This window comes from Medicago sativa, chromosome 7 (genome assembly GCF_051527215.1).
Source record: "Medicago sativa cultivar Bolivia chromosome 7, Bolivia_mono, whole genome shotgun sequence".
NCBI lineage: Eukaryota > Viridiplantae > Streptophyta > Magnoliopsida > Fabales > Fabaceae > Medicago > Medicago sativa.
In genome coordinates, this window is record NC_140755.1 from 27,944,076 (window position 1) to 27,966,899 (window position 22,824).

General features: G+C 34.8%; 3 protein-coding genes across 15 annotated transcripts; 1 reads left to right on the plus strand and 2 right to left on the minus strand.

Moving 5' to 3' along the window:
* Positions 1–4,601: 4,601 nt before the first annotated feature.
* On the minus strand, positions 4,602–6,023 carry LOC146905326 (uncharacterized). The gene has a single exon (XM_085728514.1). It carries the CDS (start codon positions 6,021–6,023, stop codon positions 4,602–4,604), a length of 1,422 nt encoding a protein of 473 aa, XP_085584640.1.
* Positions 6,024–11,076: 5,053 nt separating this feature from the next.
* Positions 11,077–22,656, minus strand: ABCI11 (non-intrinsic ABC protein 14). Of its 8 annotated transcripts, none has more exons than XR_015017704.1 (11): positions 22,424–22,656; positions 21,785–21,864; positions 20,832–20,883; positions 20,585–20,718; positions 19,860–19,974; positions 19,665–19,751; positions 19,459–19,507; positions 18,336–18,420; positions 17,067–17,187; positions 13,872–14,655; positions 11,077–11,245 (listed from the first exon to the last, which is right to left on the minus strand). XR_015017704.1 is itself a non-coding variant. In XM_085723327.1 (10 exons), exons 1-9 carry the CDS (start codon positions 22,577–22,579, stop codon positions 17,109–17,111), a joined length of 837 nt encoding a protein of 278 aa, XP_085579453.1. In that variant the 5' UTR covers positions 22,580–22,656; the 3' UTR covers positions 11,077–11,245; positions 17,067–17,108. The 8 variants fall into 8 exon arrangements, 6 of the variants coding, with proteins under 6 accessions (XP_085579453.1, XP_085579452.1, XP_085579451.1 ...); XR_015017703.1 differs by lacking the exon at positions 11,077–11,245 and adding an exon at positions 12,520–12,929 and having other exon boundaries at positions 13,872–14,750; XM_085723327.1 differs by lacking the exon at positions 13,872–14,655.
* Positions 11,241–16,146, plus strand: LOC146905328 (protein LAZY 1-like). 6 transcript variants are annotated; one of them, XM_085723320.1, is made up of 5 exons: positions 11,241–11,465; positions 13,045–13,111; positions 13,942–14,681; positions 15,378–15,585; positions 15,833–16,146. In XM_085723320.1, the coding sequence occupies exons 1-5, from the start codon at positions 11,448–11,450 to the stop codon at positions 15,850–15,852; spliced, it is 1,053 nt and encodes a 350-aa protein (XP_085579446.1). In that variant the 5' UTR covers positions 11,241–11,447; the 3' UTR covers positions 15,853–16,146. The 6 variants fall into 6 exon arrangements, with proteins under 6 accessions (XP_085579446.1, XP_085579443.1, XP_085579445.1 ...); XM_085723319.1 differs by lacking the exon at positions 11,241–11,465 and adding an exon at positions 12,280–12,459; XM_085723321.1 differs by lacking the exon at positions 11,241–11,465 and adding an exon at positions 12,833–12,965.
* Positions 22,657–22,824: the final 168 nt, after the last annotated feature.

A 22,824-nucleotide genomic window follows, 5' to 3' on the forward strand; every position in this document is an offset into this window, starting at 1 on the left:
AGTGTATACTGAACAAATGAACAGAAAAATAATAGAGTCTTGTTACTTCCTCTTCTTCTTTAGGTCTACAACTCCTTTTATAGGCGGGGATTTGAGAGAAGTTCGAGAAGAATGTCAGCGCAAATAGAGTCATTGAGAAACTTAGATCATGAGTGTTGGCCCTTTTCCTGATATGAATAATTCCGTTGGAAAGTAATTTTAATTTCCTTTGCTAAAAGGAGAATTATCCATTGCTTTTTTCGTTCCTGATGTCCTTTGTCTGATTGTACACGTAGACGGAAGAAGACAGAAATTTCGGCAGCACTAGCAACAGAATGTTCTATGTGATGTTTCAACACCAGACACAGATAACAGATGTTAACTGGGATGTCTAGAACATCGTGCTAGAAGTAAACATAAATAAAACAACAAAATAAAAGACAAGAAAGTAAATGGCACAGTGAAGTTATTAACCTAGTTCGGTGCAACGTCACCTACTCTGGGGGCTACCAAGCCAGAAAGGAAATCCACTAGTGTAGTCCTTATTCTAAGTTATTAGTAAACTCCTTGCTTACAACTCTAGACCTAGGAACTACCCGTATTGACTTCAACCTAGGAACTCCTAGATCTGAGATCTCATCTCTCTTAGTTTACAGACACAATCAAATGAAGTTACCTTCAAAACAAAACAACTAACACCGTGCTGCACAGCTTTGGTGCAGTACACAAACTACCTACCTCTTTGCTTAAAAGCTTCAAAGGAGTGAACATAGTACAACTCAAAACACAGTCCTAAACATGCATCAAGGTGATACACGAAAGGCTCGCAAACAATAGACTTAAAACCCTAAAAATGATCTATTCTTGTAATCACGGCTTCGATCCACAAAATGGTCTTGTAGTCTTCTATATATACTGAAGCAATACGGGTCAGAACAACTTGTTGGGCTTCAGAACAAACTGTGATCCGTTTCACTTCCATCAGAACCAAATAAGGAAAGTCCTAATATGTAGGCACATTATTAGGAACATCTTCGTACACATCCATACTTTCCTAAGTAGATAGTACTCCTTCAGGAAATAATAAAAGTTCTGATTCTGAACATAAAAACACGCGGCTTGACCAACAAGAAATAAAGGTGTGGATTCCTTAAAAATAAAACGCGTGCATAAATCAAGGCACAGGTACAGGGCACACTGAGCCTTGCTAGAATGTTGGAACATCGTCTCCAACATTACATTTGAATATTTGTTTTAGACAAAAGTGAAGTCAACATACAAATATCCAACAATCTCCCCCTTTGGCAAATTTTTGGCTAAAAAAAAAAATGAGGCCATTCCAATCAAAGCTGAGAGATAACACACAACCTAATCTTCAATCAACACAAACATTCAACCATGAAGAAAGGTACATACTCAGATTACTAACAGATACCAAAAATATAAATCTTCAGTCACATCATAATCTTCAAAACTTGGAAGATGTATATCACACATCTCAGACTCTGCTTCCAGTATTTTCACAGAAATTCATCACATGGAATTATGAAGATAAGAAAAGAGGTATCATAATAGAAAATCAGAGACTTGCAGCAGCGAAAACAGAAGGGAAAAATAAATTCCCATAAAAGACAGTCAACTCTCACAACAGGCTACTCAAAGAAACAGAAGGGAAAAATAAATTCCCAAAAAACATGCAATAGCTACTTAGAATGTCCTAACATTCATTCAAACATCCAACTAATAGGAAAAATGAACTTCCATAAAACTAGCAACTGCAGCACACCTCATAGAATCACTCCCCCTCAAAGATGCAACCATAGAGTGATTACTAACACAAGCACTCCTCCTGAATACATGCGTACTAAACAGAAGACTTCAAAAACATGTTGTAACATCTACTGGCTCATTATAAAAACAGGCAAGAACGCATAAATACATCCAACAAATCAGGAGACAATACTTCAAGAAAAAAGAGATGTGTTCCAACATCACCTGACACATTATCCTCAAGCACACAAAGGCATCTTCTTTTACTCCCCCTTTTTAGCCACAAAATGTGCCAAAAACACAAAGCATCAAATGTTAAATTCTCAGAACAGTAGGAAGAGGCAACAATATCAGAGTCTTGATTCATTAATTGTTATAAGTCCTCATGCAAACAGATACCTAGCTTGCTCCTTAACTTCTCAAGCAGATACAAAGCCTTTGTAAAAATGTCAGCCAATTGTTCTTCAGTAGTCACATGCTCAAGAGTTACTACCTTCTCTTCAACAAGATCCCTGATAAAGTGATGACGTGTGTCAATATGCTTAGTCCTGCTATGTTGTATAGGGTTCTTTGAGATGTTGATAGCACTCAGGTTGTCACAGTATAATGTTAGAACTCCTTGTTTAACATCATACTCTTCTAGCATTTGCTTCATCCAAACAAGTTGAGAACAACTACTTCCAACGGCAATATATTCTGCCTTTGTTGTTGATAGAGACACAGAATTTTGTTTCTTGCTGAACCAAGAAACAAGATTATTCCCAAGAAAGAAGCAACCTCCAGAAGTACTTTTTCTGTCATCTGCACTACCTGCCCAGTCAGCATCACAATATCCAAATAATTTGGAATTTTGACTGTGAGAGTACAGAATTTCATAGTCACTAGTTCCATTGATGTACTTCAAAATTCTTTTTACTTGAGTTGGATGACTCATTTTAGGTTCTGCTTGATATCTGGCACACACTCCTACAGTAAAGGTTATATCAGGTCTGCTACCAGTAAGATATAGCAGACTCCCAATCATACTCTTGTACCCGCTTTGATCAATTGCAACACCATTTTCATCTTTTGACAATTTCAAGTGAGTAGCTGCTGGTGTTCTCTTATGACTAGCATTATCCAGGCCAAACTTTTTGACAATGTTCTTAGCATACTTGCTTTGAGAGATAAATATAGTGTCCTCCATCTGTTTGACTTGTAACCCAAGAAAGTAGGTCAATTCTCCCACAAGACTCATCTCAAATTCGGATTGCATTTGATGAACAAAATGTTGGACCATCTGATTCGACATTCCACCAAACACAATGTCATCAACATAGATTTGTGCTATCATAAGTCTCCCTTTCTCTTCCTTAACAAACAATGTCTTGTCTGTTCCTCCTTTTCTGTACCCTTAATTGATCAAGAATTCTGTAAGTCTCTCATACCATGCCCTGGGAGCTTGTTTCAAGCCATACAGTGCTTTCTTCAATTTATACACATGATCAGGAAAGCTAGGATCAACAAACCCTTTAGGTTGTTCTACAAAGACCTCTTCATGTAAGTAACCATTTAGGAACGCACTTTTCACATCCATCTGAAACAGCTTGAACTTCAGAATACATGCCACTCCCAAAAGTAACCTTATATATTCTAATCTGGCAACATGTGCAAAATTCTCATCAAAGTCTAAGCCTTCTACTTGAGTGTACCCCTGAGCAACATGTCTGGCTTTGTTTCTGGTAACAGTACCATTCTCATCTGACTTGTTCTTGTAAATCCATTTTGTTCCAATAACATTTAATCCATCTGGTCTAGGTACTAAATCCCACACCTCTCTTCTTTTGAACTGATTAAGCTCTTCTTGCATGGCTTCAATCCAGAACTCATCAGTAAGAGCTTCTTTCACATTTTTAGGTTCAAACTTGGATACCAAGCAGGAATTAGAGACAATCTCATTAGATCTTCTGGTCCTGATTCCTTGATCAAGATCACCAATGATGAGATCTTGAGGATGATTTTTCTGAACTCTGGTTAATGGCCCATTACTTGTTTCAACATTTTCTTGTTCAGCTACACCTGAATCAGATTCAGATTCCACAACATTCTTCGGTATCTGCTTTTCTTGTGCAGATGTTTCAGCGTATGCTTCAACACCTGGTACCACTTCAAGGAGTTTGTCTTGTGCCAAATCATCTATAATCACATTAATGGACTCCATCACAACTTGGGTTCTGGAATTGTATACTCTATAGGCCCTGTTGTCAGTAGAATACCCCAAAAAGATCCCCTCATCACTTTTTGGATCTATTTTCCTCCTGTAATCTCTGTCCACTAAGATGTAACATTTGCTACCGAAGACATGGAAATACTTCATAGTTGGCTTTTTTCCTTTCCGCAGTTCATACAGAGTTGTTGTGGTACCAGTTCTCAAGGTGACCCTGTTGTGAACATGACAAGCAGTATTCATAGCTTCAGCCCAGAAATGATAAGGTAAGTGCTTAGCATGAAGCATAACTCTAGCTAATTCTTGCAATGTTCTGTTCTTTCTTTCCACAACACCATTTTGTTGAGGTGTTATAGGTGATGAGAATTCATACTTAATCACTTCAGAAGTACATAAATCATCAAACTTGGAATTTTCAAACTCTATTCCATAATCACTTCTGATCCTTACAATGTCTCTGTCCTTCTCTCTTTGAAATTGAATGCAAAGATCCTTAAAAGCCTCAAAGGTATCTGATTTCTCTCTAATGAAGTTTACCCAGGTGAACCTAGAAAAGTCATCAACAACAACCAGGACATATTTCTTGGCTCCAATGCCAGACACTTGCATAGGTCCCATTAAATCCATGTGTAATAGTTTAAGAATCTTAGAGGTTCCTTGATGTTCCAACCTTGGATGAGACATTCGAGTTTGTTTGCCTATCTGACAGTCTCCACAGATGCTGCCTTAAGCAATGTTTAGAATGTTGCAACATTTTTTCTTTTATTGCAGTATCACTTGCCCTAGTTGATGCTACAAACTTTATTTTCCTAACAGGTTTTTTCTTTTTATCCTTGTGATAATAATCTAAAGCCTGAGCATAACTACTATTTTGATGTTCTTGTCTTAAGTGTTCATGACTAAATCCAATACCATTAGGTTTTCCTTTAATTTGATCTCCTAACATCTTATCCAGAATATCAGTTCCAGTGGTCATCATTCTTACTTGCTTTAGAACATGCTCAAGTTGAGAGTTCAGTAAAATTACCTCATTTTTCAGCTCAAAATTTTTTGCAAGATGACCAATTCTCTCCTCCTGAAGATGATTGATGGTTTCTCTCTGTTCTTCCAGATGTTTGCATGTGTCAATATTGTTAACATCATGGTTGTTGTATGAACCAGTCAACTTCTCATGGTGCAGATTTTCATTATCAGACTCTGAGATAATTCTTCCAGTCATAGCAGAGACATGTTTAGCAGATTCACTATCCCTGTCTCCATCAGGTTCTTCATCATCAGGCCAAGACACAATCATCCCTTTCTTTTGCTTTTGGAGGAATGTGGCACATTCAGTTCTAATGTGTCCATACCCTTCACATTCATGACACTGAACACCCTTGTATTGATTATTCTTTTCATCAGTTATGTCATTCTTTGCAGTGCTTTGTTGCCTCTCAATGTTGAATCTGATGTTCTGACCATTATTTTTGGGTCTCCTGTTTACCTGTTTCAAAATCCTGTTGAACTGTCTTCCAAGTAACACAAGATTATCCGACAGATTTTCATCATCCACAATATCTCCATGTGTCTCCTCATCAGTGGTATTTGCTGCAAAAGCAATCCCTTTGCTTTTCTTCTCAGTTTTGTTGTCCACAACCAACTCAAAATTCTGAAGAGAACCTATAAGCTCATCAACCTGCATGTTGGAGATGTCTTGTGCTTCCTCAATTGTTGTGACTTTCATATCAAACCTTTTAGGAAGAGATCTGAGTATCTTCCTCAAATGTTGAATCCTTGAGCTTTTCACTTTGGATGTGCCTTCATGAGCGGTTCTGAGGATTTCCCATGCTTCCATGGCCACTGTACATTTCTTGATCAGCCTGAACATATTTTTGTCCACCCCATTGAAAAGAGCATTCAAAGCTTTGGATTTTTCTAGAGACAGCTCATCTTCAGCTGTAGTCCATTCTTCTTCAGGTTTTAACACAACAGTTTTGTTCCCATCTTTATCAAGAGCAACTGGATGCTCCCAGCCTTTCAGAACAGACTTCCAAGTCTTGCTGTCAATAGATTTAAGGAAAGCACTCATACGTGATGTCTAATAATCATAATTGGTTCCATCCAGCAGAGGTGGTCTGTTCACAAACCCTCCTTCATTGTCCATACTGCCAAAAAATATCTCCTCTGGATCTCACCCTAAAAAACAGCCAGGGTGTCTGCTCTGATGCCAATTGAAATTCTAGCAGCAATAGCAACAAAATGTTCTATGTGATGTTTAAACACCAGAAACAGATAACAGATGTTAACTGGGATGTTTAGAACATCGTGCTAGCAGTGGACATAAATAAAACAACAAAATAAAAGACAAGAAAGTAAATGGCACAGTGAAGTTGTTAACCCAGTTCGGTGCAACGTCACCTACTCTGGGGGCTACCAAGCCAGGAAGGAAATCCACTAATGTAGTCCTTATTCTAAGTTATCAGTAAACTCCTTGTTTACAACTCTAGACCTAGGACCTACCCGTATTGACTTCAACCTAGGAACTCCTAGATCTGAGATCCCATCTCACTCCCTTACAAATGATCACAGCCCCTGTGATTCTCAGTTTACAGACACAATCAAATGAAGTTACCTTCAAAACAAAGCAACTAACAATGTGCTTCACAGCTTTGGTGCAGTACACAAACTACCTACCTCTTTGCTTAAAAGTTTCAGAGGAGTGAACACAGTCCAACTCAAAACACAGTCCTAAACATGCCTCAAGGTGATACACGAAAGGCTCACAAACAATAGACTCAAAACCCTAAAAATGATCTAATCTTGTAATAACGACTTCGATCCACAAAATGGTCTTGTAGTCTTCTATATATACTGAAGCAATACGGGTCAGAACAACTTGTTGGGCTTCAGAACAAACGGTGATCCGTTTCACTTCCATCAGAACCAAATAAGGAAAGTCCTAATATGTAGGCACATTATTAGGAACATCTTCGTACACATTCATACTTTCCTAAGTAGATAGCACTTCTTCAGGAAATAATAAAAGTTATGATTCTGAACATAAAAACATGCGGCTTGACCAACAAGAAATAAAGGCGTGGATTCCTTAAAAAGAAAACGCGTGCGTAAATCAAGGCACAGGTTCAGGGCACGCTGAGCCTTGCTAGAATGTTGGAACATCGTCTCCAACATTACATTTGAATATTTGTTTTAGGCAAAAGTGAAGTCAACATACAAATATCCAACAAAAACAAAATAGCTGCTCTACCAGATGCTGTGATAAAGACATCTCACAGAATAAGACAAAAGCTTACGTGGATTTTGGGTCCCTCTAATCCAAGTATCCTAGTAAGCTTTTGCGTCTAATGTCTTTCACAGAGTTTGTGGTGATGACTCCCCAGCTTCTATGACACTTCCTTCTACTAAGGACATTGACTTCTAGTATAGAAAAAAATACAAATGTCCTGAAATCATAGGCAATGGATCTAATACTCTTCTATTTTGCTGGTAAAACCTATTAAAAATGACTGAAAAACATGCTAAGAATAACGTAAGATGACCAGTCATCAGTCGTATATAGGCATAATACACAAAAGAAAGCTAATACACCTCGTACATCAAAGCACCAATAATGATACCACCCAACCGATGACTACCACATAAACCAATAAAAATCTAACCATTGAACCCAAAGACATCACCAAAATAACGCCAAAGGCTCACGCAACTGCAGAAACCATAGTTGACCCAAAACCCCAAACCCCATCGTGAATGACCACATAAACTAGTTCCAACCACCTATCGTCTGCTGCTCGCACCAAAAACCCTAAGAAAAACCAGCCAAAACCTATAACAATGCCTCACTTTCTCTTCTCACAGCTGAGCCCAAATAAACATCTGAAAAATACTCATTCCAACACTCGGTTTCCACCACCAATAATTTGATTAAAGGAATTATTTAAGATAGAACACTATGATGTTTAATCCGTGTATTTAGCTTTACCTAGCAAAATGAGAATTGGTTATGATTGATGTTGTACAATAAAACACATACTTAGTGTGAAAATCTTGTATACTCACCCTAACAAATGCTCATAAAATAAGATTGTTCAGACACGTATATACACCTACCAGCTAGAAATTTTGCCAATATAGAACTTCAATTCAACTTCAATAGTTAAGCTACCTGACGTGGAACTTAAATCCAATTTAAATGAGATCAAAACTGATTTAACAAGCCTAACCAAAAAGTCCCATGGAATTCACATGGTCACCGTATGGAGTTGATAAGGATCTCACCTGTACCATTCACTGACCCCAAAGTGGCCCATAACTATTAAACCTTTCTGTTTGTTTTGGTTAGCACATTTTTAATGGCTATGACTTGGCATTGTCCTAACTAAACATTGATATAGTAAATCCTCTAAAAGTATTAAACTTTTATGCTTTAGATCTATCAGGCTTCTAGCTTCAAATGAGGATGTCATGACACAAATACTGACCTCATTGGTGGGGTTTGTCTCAAACACGTAGGTACCTGTCTATCCCTCTACAATTATTGAGTCCATCAAGCTATAACTAGGGAAAATTTCCTCTGTCTAAACAGTGTGTTAGGGTAGGGGTGTTGGCTATTGTCCCTTAAATTCGATTCTCAACATTGTTGGTTTCGTTTATTCCACATATCAAGTAGATTGTAGATAATACTCCCTCCGTCTTACTCCCTCCATTCCTTTTTATTTGATGTTTTAGCTGATTACACACGTATTAAGGAATCATTAAAGAATGAAAATAGTTGTAGATTTGGACTACAATACCCTTATTTTATTTTTTGGCTGCCATGATTACTCCTTGCTTTTTTCTTCTCAAAATTCCAAATCTTCTTAAATGAACGGTGGGAGTATACAATTCTAATTTCAATACATTTATTACTTACACTTCCAAAAAATGAACGTGGGAGTATACAATTTTTTCATCCAAAAAATAATGGTGGGAGTATACAATTGAAAAAGTGAACGGTTTTTGACAATTGTGATAAATTAAAAGTCATAACGTAATTAATTGTGACAAGGGTAAAATTGGACAAACAATACCAACAATTCTAAAACATCAAATATTTTGAAATAAAACTTAAGAGCTAAAACATCAAATAAAAAGGAATGGAGGGAGTATAATATAAGCAAAAAAAACTCATTTTCTTTGTCCCAAAATATAAGCAAAAAAAGACAAACTTTTATCCTATTTAATCATGTTTTTTTAAAAAATCTCTTTTTCAAGAAAAACTTTTGTTTATTCTCATAAAATTAAATGCAAATCACATTCAATTTTCTCTCTCTTTCACTTTTTCCATAACCAATAGCCAATGAAAATTGTTTTTACATCTTCCTATAAAACTTTTTTCAAAGAAAACACAAAAAACTATACTCCAAATTCTTATGTTTTAGTTTTCTTAATAAGTGTGATTTTTTTCTTCTTATAATTTGGGACGGAGGGAGTATATAATATTACATCCGTCCCTAATTATAGGGCCCTTTTGAAAAAATAACGGGAATTAAGATAGTGGATATTTGTATTAAATATGTTTGTTATTACTATTGTTTTTACAATTTTATCCTTTAAGAGAGAGAGTTGGTTTATGTTTTCAACATGTTACTCCCTCCTGTCCTATTTACAAGAAACAATTTACTTTTTAGATACATTGAATAATTTATGCATCTAAACTAGAATCTAAACCAAATATATAATTTATCTAATGTATCTAAAAAGACAATTGTTTCTTGTAAAAAGGACCGGAGGGAGTATTTATTGCTGAGGGAAGAAAAATATGTATAATAAATAGGGGCATGTATGTAAAGAGATAATTAATGTAGTTGGAAATAGCAAAGAGGTCTTATAAAAAGGGACAAAAAAAAATTTCAAAAGGGTCTTATAATTAGGGCGGAGGTAGTAGAAAATATCCTACTTTTAACCAATTTAAGTAAGAAAAAAATATCAAGCATCAAAAGCTAAATAAAAATCTCAATGACTATTTCTGAGAAGCAAGTTAGCATATGACAAACACATGCGGTTCATTTACATGAGTACGACTGGCACTGCAACTTTTCATTAACCAATCCGAATTTAGTTGGAATCGAAATCAACTCATAATAATTCAGTTCATGGTTGATTGCAACGGGGAATAGTCTTTTGCACTGTTTTCCTCAAATTTATTGGTTTGATTACAAAATTGACTACAAGGACTGGTCCAGCTAGAATCAACAGTGTTCTGACTCTTAGTTCAACAAGCTAATCAACTATAAGTTTGCTTAATATAAAGAGTTAACATTCAATTGCAAGTGCCATCTATGGAGGAACAAAAGCTTAATGTGTATAAATAAGCATTCCTTGATGGTTATACAGAAACTAATAGGCATCAACAATTATTTGTTCGGTTCCACTAATTATTCAACCAAAGAAAGTACTAAAATGAACATTTTCAATGTAAGAACCTATTTTTAACAAGTATCACTGTTGAAGGGAGGTCAAAGAAGATGCAACATGTATAAACTGTTGTTGTACAAGAACATGTTCCTATAAATTTAAAAATACTAATTTCTCTACATACAACATTAGATGTAGGGTAACTTGTGGCAACCTATTTTAAGTTCTAAAAGAGTTACACTGATCGCGTGAAAAGTTGTTAAAAGTTCCTTAAATTATTGTGACATAGTAAAATCCAGAGTTAAGAACATCCATATATGTTCACTATAATAATCGAGAGTGTTATCAACACACTCTTCTCGCATGAACATCCATATATGTTCACTATAATAATGGAGAGTGTTATCAACACACTCTTCTCGCATGAATTTTGTAGGATCATTTAAATTTCAACCAGTTAGAAAGGGATTTTGCTCATCTCACTTCAAAAATCGCTGCCTCACACTCCAAAAATATCAAAATATCATTAGCGGCAGTTAAATGTCGTTCGCTAAATAAACCAGCAACAATTTAGCGAACAACACTTAATTGCCGGCGCCACTGAAAAAAGTTTTGGTAGCAAGCGGCAGTTAACTGGGGATATTTTGGTATTTTCGGGGTGTGAGGATGCAATTTTTGAAGTGAAAAGAGCAAAATCCATTAGAAAGTGTGTGTTAGAGAATGTGTTGGGGTGTGATACTAGCCTAACTTTGTACATGATACAGAAGTATGTTTTACAAATGAGATAAGCTTAGTAAATAATGTTTACAACTGCTTTTCTCCTGCTCCAATCAAACAACTCATCGCTTTCTTGGCACTGTGTGGATCTTTCAGGAACAGCAAAAGATATTATCTCTGCAAATTGAACTACGGCAATTAAGGTTGTCCAGAGGGCATAATTACAAAAATAAAATGGTTGGAAAATATCCTCAAAGCTTGAATAATTGTACAATCAATAAGAGAACTTCTCAATGATTTCGAAAGGTGCAAGAGGACCACTCATAAGTGTCGGGTGAAAGCTTAACATCCCTTCTATAATCTCAGTCCCAACTGGCACATGGCAAGTACTTCCGAGGTAGGAAGAGTTTTAGCTAATTATTACTACACGAATCACAGACAGAGTTTATAACAATACAAAATTAAGGTTTGATTTTAGTATCTTGATGTTGAAGGTTTGGTTCTTCACTTGACCACCTTACCACCACACCTCTCATATTAAAACTCTTTTTTACCCAAAAACTCATTGGTGAGAATGGACATGCGTGCACGCCCGCGCGTGCACACATTTATAGTGAACATATACAATCATATATAAAATTAGATTAAAAGAGTGCGATCAACACATTCTTGAACACTTTTTTTTTTTTTCAACGAGCTTTTTAACTGGCTGAAATTCAAGCGAATCCTACTAAAACATGTAGACCCCAAGTAAATTTTGTGTGATACCTATGATTTTCAATCAATTAAAGATTGTCCTGATAAGATACTGAGTTGCTAGTATAATTTATTACATTAATATGTTTGCAGAAAACTTTCAGGCATATCCATCGTGACAATATTTTCTTAATAATTTCAATATATAAAATATCTTCAATTATAATTTCAAAACCAAAAAATCTTCAAATTACAGAGTTGAAATCTAAAAAAGAAAATTTACAAAGAGGTAAACTAGAAGCCGCTGTAGATCAAACCCAGCCCTACAAAGTATGAATTTACCACTGTAGTTCGAACTTAACATTGTAACCAAAAAAAAAACATTCAATGCGTCTTAAGTGCCATGGTTTACACAATACTGTCTGGACAATTTGAAAGTGGAAACCTTGGGACTTCTGAATTTACGAGCCGCACATGGAAAAAGTTATCATTTGCAGAAAATACAAATAGAAATATGGTAAACAACAGGCACAAAGTACAGTAGTATACAACAGGCACAAAGTTGAATTGGAGTATCTGAATTAATAAACAGATTCAAAAATACAATGTCACCAAAATCATGCCGTATGTCAAGTTAATGGATTTCATAGTTGCTTCTAAGATCTCTAATGAGTAATAATATATTATGTTATCAGGTAAATTTGTAGGTTAACATTCAATTGATGGCTGGTCAAAAAACATCCAATAGATGTATATTTATCTGCTCAGCAGTGAAAATGTTTTAGAAATTGAAATTTACAACATCTTTATCTTACAAAACTCAGAGCTTTATCATCTGAATGCACTTTAACCTGCCTTGGATCAAAGGTTATGGATTTACTTACGTGTGTTATCTAACTCCATTAAAGTTCATACAGAGACAAAAATATAGACAAAAAGAAACTAGTTGGCACACATAACAAACTCAATTTACCCCCATGATTAGATTTTGAATAGAATGGCCAACCACATTGTTGTATCTATCTAATTGTTTTTCTCCATACAGACATCTATCTTAGACCCTTGCATATACCAACTTCCAACTCATTGTGCCTTTTCACTTTATCAATCATAACCACCAAATCCTGGAGACCTTTTTCCATTCTTATTTATAAGTGTGAGAAACCTAGGTTAACAAATTAAGAAAAGAGTCAAAATGAAGGTATGTCTAATCTCAACCAATTTAGAATGAAAAAATTCTTCCAGACTTTAATCTTAACTCATGTCTATACTTATTGCAGTTGTTTCAATGGGTTCATCGAAAACTGCGGCAGAATGATAATGATACATTCAAGGATGTCAAGCTTGGTATTCAGCTGTTTTTACTGTTCTTAACTCTCATTTGCTTAAATTTTTCTATTGTTTTCTTCATGGATGAAAGTAAAAGTGGAAAGGGAGGTTTGCATTGCAAATGTTCTCTAATGCATTTGGTGAAAGCTAATAGCTACTCCCTCCATTCAAAATCGTTGGTAGTTTTATCATTTTATTTGAGTTTCAAAACAATGGGTGTTTTCGAAACTCAAGATATTAATCGTTATTTTCTAATTGTACACTTGAGATATAACTAAAATGATTTATTTCTATGTGTGCAAAAAACTTAAACTACCAAGGATATGGAATGGAGGGAGAATCATCAAATACACCATGAAACAATTAAATTGTCACACTGATGACTGGTCACTGTCCATCAACATACCAAAATATGTATTACATTGGTTTCTCTGAGTTGCACGAATGCACCGTTATCTATGACCATGACCAAGAATCTAACTAAAAACCCTCGATGTTCCACATCTCTAGCTAGAGTAAATTAAAGTGTTTTGCATATCATACTTTCCAAATAGATAAGGATTGAGGACAACTATTGTTCTTGAACCATCCGCATCCCATTTCATGTTGATTAAAATCTTTAACAGTAATACAGATGAACCATTGAACTTATATCATTCTCAAGACCACTAATTCACATTTCACTATCAAATAATAATCCTTGTTGTTTTCTTCCACGTTCTGTATTACTATTTCTAAGATTCAAGGATAGCAGAAGCAAGAAATAAATATGTTTTACCAGGTCATGTGATGTCTATCTTCATATAATTTCCACAACTTGGTAATTTCTTTTGGAACTCCAATTTCAGGAAATCCTTGCGCTTGTCTTACACTTGACAGCCAATACTCTCAGACAAAGCAAAGTTTCAGTTCCATTAACCAACTCTGTTTCTTAAAGTCACACCATCAGCAAAGTCAAACATCTTGGTGCACTGAAGAAGATAAATCACAAGAAACATCTGGAGTCGTCTCCGAGCTCTTTGAAGGCTTTCTGACAATTGGAACACTTGGTGCAGAGGCAGTTATCAATGAGCCAGCAACGCCAACATTTGCCACGCCTTCAGAAAACATACCTATGAAAGATGCAGACGTGACAGAGAATGAACTGAAGCTCATAAGTTACGAGCTTGAGAAATTTCTTGAGACTGAAGAAGAAAGTTTCAATAAATCATCAGGAAGAAACAGCCGTCTTAGTCTTAGCAACATCGCAATTAGCGGAAAGCAAACAGATGGATCGAAAGATGAAGATTGTGGAAACAAGGATGCATGTCCACTGCAAGGATATTTATTGGGGTCGTCGTTCGAAATACCAGAAAAAGTACAAGTGAGGAAAGAGAGGGCATCACTTGCTGAGCTATTTCAAAGGACAAAGACAGCAAATGAAGACTGTATAGAGACAGGAGTAAAAGACACACAAATCAAGCACGCACAAAAGTCACCGATGCATATTATGAAAAAGATGTTGAAAATGGTCCACATTTCCTCAAAAAGCTGCAACACCTCCGAGAATATTGCTGATTCCACTACAACCAATAAAAAACTCAGTAAGGTTGGTCACTATTACTAAATTTTCTATTACTTATTTAACAATACTCTGTCCCTTCCTTCATGTAAGACCCTGTTAAATAATTCACAAGAAAGAAGGTTGGTTAATTTAGCTAGTAACATTCAATTTGTATTATTTTTTAAAATTATCATAAAAAACTAGGACTCATTCTCTCGCTCTTTTCACCATGTTAATGCAATTGACAATTTAGAGGGAGTATACATATGTCAACCCCCCCCCCCCCACAGTGGTATGAGTTAGAATGCTAAAGGAGGTCCAGCATTTGATCCCTACTGCTGACATATTAATCACTGACATTTCCCTATCAAATATAACGAAAAAAGTAATACGGAAATGTAAGAATTATCAATAAGACAGACATGAATTTAATGGGAGCTTGTTATCATCAAGAATAAAGTAAAACACTTCAGATAGAGGAGAATAAAAGAAAATCACCATATTAACATTTAAAAATTGTAAAGCATCCTTACAGACCATTAAATGAAGGGATTCTAGTATGGCTTTCCATAAAATGTAACTATGTTAAAAAGTTAATGTGCCAAATATCATTAGGTGTGCAAAGACACCCATCGTTTTGAATAGGTTTAGCTCTCAAAATCAAACCACAATTTCAATATTTCATCTTGAACACACGAAACAATCATAATAAGTTATTCGGTTATTCATCTGGGTATGCAGGTTCTACGCAAGTTTAACAGAAAAGTCTATCCTGAAGACACCATATATGCAAAAAGTGTTGCTAAATCCCCCAAAGGTAAGATTAAAAATCTTCCTCGTGAGTGCTTTGATGAACACTGTGAGATCAACTGGAATCCACCGCAAGATGACTTATGTTGCAGTGGTTCGACTGGGAACAATGAGCACTGGATCAAAACAGATGCCGAGTGTAAGTACTATATATCTCTAGAATCTAATTATTCAAGCACAAAAATTTGATAAATATATTCCATCAGTGTCATTCTATGTTTTCGTATATTAATATGTAGTATACGACAAATTTCAAACTAAATCCCCAGCAGGTTTTTCGATTTCAATGCAAACTAATATACTATGGAGCATCATATTATTTGCATTGCATTATAACTGAAATATATTTATGTATTTTAACTAATTTACAATTGTTGGTATTGCAGATTTGGTGCTGGAGCTGTAGCAACTTATGCTGTGTGAAAGTGTTAATAAATTGAGACTCTATAAGAGACTTCTCAAGAATAGTATTTCATAGTGTGATTGTGATATGCATGTACTTTTGAGTGTAAATGGATAATGCATTCAGTAAACCTGTTGAGTTTCATGAAAGCTTCCAAATATGTAAGAACTCTGCAGTCAAACTTATTTGGAAGCTACTTTCATGTGAACTTTAAATCTAGTTCCAAATAAACCCGTTATATATGTACTTTTGGTTATTTTACTAGTTTCATGTGAATTCTTAAGAGTCATTCTTTCATCACGTGTGAGGTAAATACAGGCACTCTAGTCAAACTTGAGAGCTTAATGTATATTATAACTTTTAAGATGAATGTGAAAAATAGCTCACAACAAAATACGTGCCTTAGTGACCATCCAAAGGAAATCCCAGGATTCGTTATCAGGTCATCAGTAAAAATCTCTCCTGACTAGGGTTTAAGAGGGCATGTAAATTACCCTCTGATAAGAGGGCGGTATAGGTAATAAGTAATGACAGCTAAAATAGTAAAGGTATTCAGTTGTTAAGCAATGACAGTAGAGATATGGGTTTTGTTCAGTCGAAGAGTGCAACTGTCAGAAGAATGGACATGATTCGTCCAGTTGTGGTCAGGGCTGAAATGTTCGGTCAGTTAACCATTGGTCTTGAATCTGCCTGGAACAAACTCAAAGGAGAATGTCTTTTGCTACTTAGTTAGTAATAGTCAATCCACTTAGTTACCCAGTTCCAACTAATTTAGAGGCCGTGATCTTTTGCTTCTTTATCCCTTCTCACACAGACTCTCCTACTTGGAGGTTACTGCCTATCACAATATATTTAACTATATCTCTAAAATTACCCGCTTCACTTTGGCCTGAAGTGTGGGTAAAGCATTGGCCCATGCCCACCAGGGTATTCTGAAATTGCAATTTAGTTATGAGTGAATGGGAGTGGCAAAGATTGAACTCCTAACGACTAGGTCAAACAAGAGTGGGAAGGATTGAACTCTTAACCACTTGGTCATAGAAGCCTCTAGTCCAGTCCAAGGACCAAATGTCCAAGCCTAGGCTAAAGAGTGCATTGTATCTGTTAACAATTGCTAACGCAGGGTTACATTCCTTTTTATTTTCAAAAAATTATTGTATAAATTATCTAAGATACTGTTGAAAATACATCATGCAATTGAAGACTAAGGTTCAAACCTTGAAGCATTCTATCTTGATTATCAAGGCAATAAATATAAATTATAATGGTAGAAACTCCTGTCTAAGATTGCCACCCATTTCCATCCTCCATGAATGATCAACTAGACTTGCAAACTCTCTGAAATGCACATACGAAGCTCCATAAGGAAAAGTAGCGATTCACAAAGTACTACAATATATAAAAAGAGAAACCAAAATTTCTTTTACAATTAAAAGAGGAATTGAGTAATGGGAGAACATGTTCTGCTTCAAAGTTAGAATCAATGTATAAGGATTAATCTTACGATCTCCTAGCTACAACACATGTAAAAAGCCTATACCGCCACCAAAAACCCTTAGCTGTTTTGAGTTCATATCAATTTAATAGTTACAGTTTTCTTACAATCAATGCCAAATTGTTGAATGAATTGCTGATTGGAAAGCATGTTTGATGTAGAACTAATCATACATAACAACAGCCATGTCATTTTCCACTTGGTGGAGCTGATTGGAAAGCATGTTTGATGTAGAACTAATCGTACATAACAACAGCCATGTCATTTTCCACTTGGTGGAGTCAGCTGCATGGATCATATGAGGCCATAATGCTTCTATCGTGTGAATGAACAAACCCCAAGATATTGAAGACAACTCTATCCCACCAATTGCTTCCCTCTATATCACAACTCCTTTTCCTATTTATAGGCAAAATGTCTGATTTATTTATATTTTCTAACGGACTCAACTATCTGCCTGATTAGCCTAAGTAAACCACTAACAAAGGGTTACTATCAAAAACCATATAAATTCTACAGTAGTTATCCATTAATATATCAAAATAATTATTTAAATAAAATTAATTCAATTTCTTTGTAACATAATTATTTAAATGAAATTAATTCAATTTCTTTGTGACAATTAAAGTTAGAAGAATTTCTAATTGAAGTGAATGGATAAAAAATTAAAGCAAAAGAAACACTCAAACAAATATAATACTCCCTTCGATGTCATTTATAAAAAAAGATTTGGTGTTTTTTTTTTTTTTGTCCTAATGATAAGGAAAAATCACAAATTTTAAGGTGTATAAATTGCAAAAATTACTTTAATATCATTTCTATATTTACTAGAAATTCATATGTTGCCTATATAAATGGGTGTAAAACATTTAATGCCACTATGCTAGAATTTTATTTGGTCTTGGTGATAAAGGAAGTATATAATAAAAATTGAACAATGATATGATTAAAAATTATATGATCTAAAATTACTAGAGAAAATTGAAACAACCTCAAGTCATGGCTGACAACAAGCACCGTTAATTCTTTTTTTAGATGCTTTAAAAGCTTCACAACATCTGCACGTGCTTTCCAATCTGGCCAGAGGGAAAGTGGTATTAGATACAGCTTTAAAAAGAATACACTGTACTTTATTTAAAAAAAAAAAAAAGGTATTTCCTAAATGAAATTATATTCACATTCTTCAAATTAAAATAACTATTAACATTGTCATTAGCCTTAGATCAACTGGCTCCAAGTCCCTCTTGGAAATACTTGATGTTATCATCAATTCCACTGTTTCCACTTTGACTCTACTCTATTGTAGCCTTCCCTCACATTATGTCTCTTAGACCTCTTTTGTAAAATAATAAAGCCAAAGCAAAAGGATAAACAAGGCAGAGTCCTCAAGGAAATTTGTAGAAGAATAGTAGTCATCAATCCCAAAAGGTAGAGCGATTGATGCCTAAACTATTACAGCTGAATGGGCATCGTATTGCAGATTATACCGAGGTGCTTTCTGGAGTTGTACATCGTGTTTATGTGGATGATGCCATGATTTCATAGGATAGGAAAGGTGAACATTGAGAAATCTAAAGACTCAATACACACCACAAACTCACAAAATAAACAAAAAAAACATAAAAGAAATATACACAGATAGGAGTGAACAGCAGAGTAATCACTGTTTGCAAAGCATATTTATACTTGTTCACAAGTGAGGCCTAAAACATCAGGAAATTTCAGCGAAAATTAGCACAACTGAGGGCACAATAAGTGAGGCAAATATGCTTTGCAACATGGTACCAAGATAAAAATGCTATTGATAACCTGAGCAGAAACAGTAATTATATAACAATCCAAATGTGGGGAAGGAATATGTAAACGTAATTGAACATGATAGTTAGAATATAAAATGAAAGAGAAGCAGGGTCTTTCAAATGCTTGGAAATTTTCTAATGACATACAGTTGATGTTATGGGTGTTAGATAAAAAGTGGAGATAATTAATAAAAGCTTGATTTTAGTTAGAACAAGTTGAATACATTTTAAAGGGAAGAAATCCAGAGGTTAATTTAGTTCAATGACTCGTAGTAATGCAGAATTAAATTAAAAGCACAGGTTGCAGTTGTTTACCAAGTCCGGCAAGAGGCTCATCCAATATTAATAAATCGGGGATTTGCACCTGAAAATTTTAAAAAAATAAAAATTAATCCAATTGTCGCTTGGTTGACTGACAACTAAAACATCTGACAGGAGCCAATCAGGTGAAAACATGAAGCAAAACCAAGCGGGTATGGCTGCATTTTGTTTATAATTTTCTTTATAAAAAATAAACTTACTAATTGTATTGCCAAGGCAAGGCGACGTTTGTAACCGCCACTGAGAGAGTGAGGATTCTTATCCAATGATATCCCACTTAATCCAACCTATAGTTATGAAAAACAAATGGAATTATATATGAAACATAAGAACAGATTGTGTGTGTGTGTGTGTGTGTGTGTGTGTGTGTGTGTGATGTCAAAAGGTATAACTACCCAGTGAATAGCCCTCTGGAGCCCTAGAGCAAGATTCTCCCTTAATTGATCATTACCCTTTTGTCTTGGCCACCCAAAAGTGACTTCATCAAGTACAGTATCAGCAACAAAATACCTAGGTTGCAACACCAATGTGTAGAGATTTAGAGATAAAAATGAAACAATTCAGAAAATAATTGCAAAAGGCTAATGGAAACAGTTAGGAAATCAAACAATACACCACTCTGACAAATGGATAAAAAAAGATTCAATTTAGTATCATGAAACCTGTAAAAAGTGTTTAGGGTAGATTTCCAAGAATATTTGAACGTTAAGATCAACAGAATTATCCTTCAGATTCAAGTAAAACACTGAAACTAATGACCGATGAAAAACTTATCTCTAATCCTACAAAAGTATTGTGTTGCAAGTGTCAGAAACAAATAATCTGTATAATGCTCTTACTAAAATTTCATGTCAGACAATGATGCAATACATTCTCAGCATTAAAAGAACAATTGATTATAGAAGGTGGTAAGCCTGAAACGTTGGTCCCTTGTGACCTTTTCTATGTCTATTCTTCGTTGAGTAACAATAAATTTATAGGGGTTCCAACAGCGAAATTGAAAGAACGTAGTGATGCATATAACATTATAGCTCAATATTTGCAACATAAGATTAAAACAAAAATACAAGTTACATTGTAAAAAAATCTCTTACTATATATGATTAGTTTATATTCATACCTCTCTGGAAACTGGAAGACAATACCGACCCTTTCCGGCACCAAGGGTTCAGAAGATTGACTTGGACTCCCATCATCGCCGTATTTTTGGATGTGAATAGATCCAGATGTTGGTTTGTTTATTCCTGCAAGAAGCTATTTAAAACGAAAAGAGACCATAGGTAGGAGTGACAATAATTAACCAAACATGTAAACAACAGGAATGTTAATTAAAGAAGAATCACTAAAAAGTAAAAAAGATGGATGACCTGCAAGAGAGTTGTTTTTCCACTTCCGCTCTGTCCGAAAATTAGACCCAAACTGTGTATGTGTTAACCAGATATGAGCTACTACACGTATACAAAATCCTTTGTCTTTTACCAAAAATGTAAAACATCGAGCATGTATATGTGTTAACCGGATTCGAAAGGATAGTAGTTAAATTGATTTTAAGAGAGACAACAAGGAGATACAACTGGAAGTAACAAACATTAAGATTCTCCCAATCCCCTTAACAGTAACTTCGACTACCCTCGAAATATTTAAAGAAATGAGGATAAATTGGCATACAAAAATTTGTAGGAAAATTCATATTGAGGATCCGTTCTAAGAAATATTTTAAAAACCAAATCGGCAAGAGTTGAGACCTCAGAGTCATGATTCAACTATTTTAAACCAGGACAAAACTGCGATCAAACCGGTCAAATAATCAAATAAAACAAATCTGAAGTAACAAATACCAAAATGTCCCAAATTGATTCATAATTCAATTTGATGAAATTTGGACAAAAACAAGCTAATAGAACTGGCACTTAAGAGTGAAGGCGTCTCAGTGTGTCAGTCATCATGTCTTGTATCGTTATCGAGCTGTTATCCGACTCCTACACATTTGATTTCAATCATTCCATTTTCTTAAATCATTTCAAGTATCTAATTGAATTATGTCCAAACACCCAAAACTGCGATTTAACCGCTCAAATGAATAAACTTCACTGTTTAACCGTTCAGTTCAGTTTTTCAAACAATAGTTATTACTTACAAGCTCTGAAGTACGGATACCGGACACGTTAATGCCGATAATAATTTGAAAAAATGACGTAATTCGATGTAAACACATGTGGTAGTGTTGATGTCATACATAGGTCATAAGTAATAAATACCTAAAAATCCCTAAAAATTAATGATACATAATTGAATTTAATTAAACACGAATAAATAATACCTTTTCTCTGGAAGTGAAAAATTAACTGAATTGAGAAGCTTAAGCTCAGTCCCTGGTGGTTGATAGCTAACATCTCTAACCTAAATCAAAAAACATGACAATTTCATTACTACATACACATTCCTCCAATTTCAATTTTCAACTCTATAATCCCTAATCATGCAAATATACTACTAAATCAAATTTATACTACATACATTCTACTCAAATTCAACAATATAATCACAATTTCACACACATTCCTTCAATTTCAACTCTATAATCCCTAATTATGCAAATATAAATCAAATTCATATTACATACATTACTACATACATTCAACTCAAATTCAACTCTATAATCACAATTTCACTACTACATACTTTCATTCCTCCAATTGCATTCCGTATAATAAAAATCAAATTCAAATTCCACGAATTCATGAAACTGTAACTGAACAAAGAAACTCAAAATCGCTACTAAATCCATAAAAAATGAGTAAAAATTGCGTTTCAAAAATTCAACTAATACTTGAAACTGTTAATCCACTAAGAATCACAAAATCTGTACTAAATCCATAAAAAATGTGTAAAATATGCATTTCAGATATCAAAATCAACGAAAACTTGAAACGGTTATTGGAGAAGAGAAAACACATACTTCTAGAGAAGAGTAACTGCAGCGAGTGGTTGAGGAGTTGAAGAAGCTACAATACGATTGAGGAGAGCGAGAAAGTGAGGGAAAAGAAGAAAGTGGTGGTTTGAGGAAGTGAAAGGTGATTGGTGGATTAATAGAGGTAGCCATTAGCATAGGCATAGATAGACGGTGGTGGTTCGGTTGTGGAGGTGTTAGGAGAGAGGGGCCAATTGTTGGGGAGAGTTTAGAAATTTGACAGTTGCTTTGAAATCATAACCGATTAATAAATCAAATGTTGAATTTTGATTAACATATTAATCTCAATCAATTAAGTTTTTTTTTTTTTTTTTACAAATTGAATTTTTAAATCATAAAATATTTGCATCTTTATTATAAATATCATCAAATTCGATCAAAAAGTGTTT

What these genes read in the sequence shown, in the direction of transcription:
- LOC146905326 (XM_085728514.1), bottom strand. Translation starts at nt 6,023, where the DNA reads ATGAGTGCTTTCCTTAAATCTATTGACAGCAAGACTTGGAAGTCTGTT.
- LOC146905328 (XM_085723316.1), top strand. Translation starts at nt 12,433, where the DNA reads ATGAGTAATAATATATTATGTTATCAG. An exon ending in ATAATATATTATGTTATCAG is followed by an intron (nt 12,460 to 13,044) that starts GTAAATTTGTAG and finishes TACTTATTGCAG; the next exon opens with TTGTTTCAATGGGTTCATCG. An exon ending in CCAATAAAAAACTCAGTAAG is followed by an intron (nt 14,682 to 15,377) that starts GTTGGTCACTAT and finishes CTGGGTATGCAG; the next exon opens with GTTCTACGCAAGTTTAACAG.
- ABCI11 (XM_085723323.1), bottom strand. Translation starts at nt 22,579, where the DNA reads ATGCCTATGCTAATGGCTACCTCTATTAATCCACCAATCACCTTTCAC. An exon ending in TTTTCACTTCCAGAGAAAAG is followed by an intron (nt 20,884 to 21,784) that starts GTATTATTTATT and finishes ACACATACACAG; the next exon opens with TTTGGGTCTAATTTTCGGAC. An exon ending in GAAAAACAACTCTCTTGCAG is followed by an intron (nt 20,719 to 20,831) that starts GTCATCCATCTT and finishes CGTTTTAAATAG; the next exon opens with CTTCTTGCAGGAATAAACAA.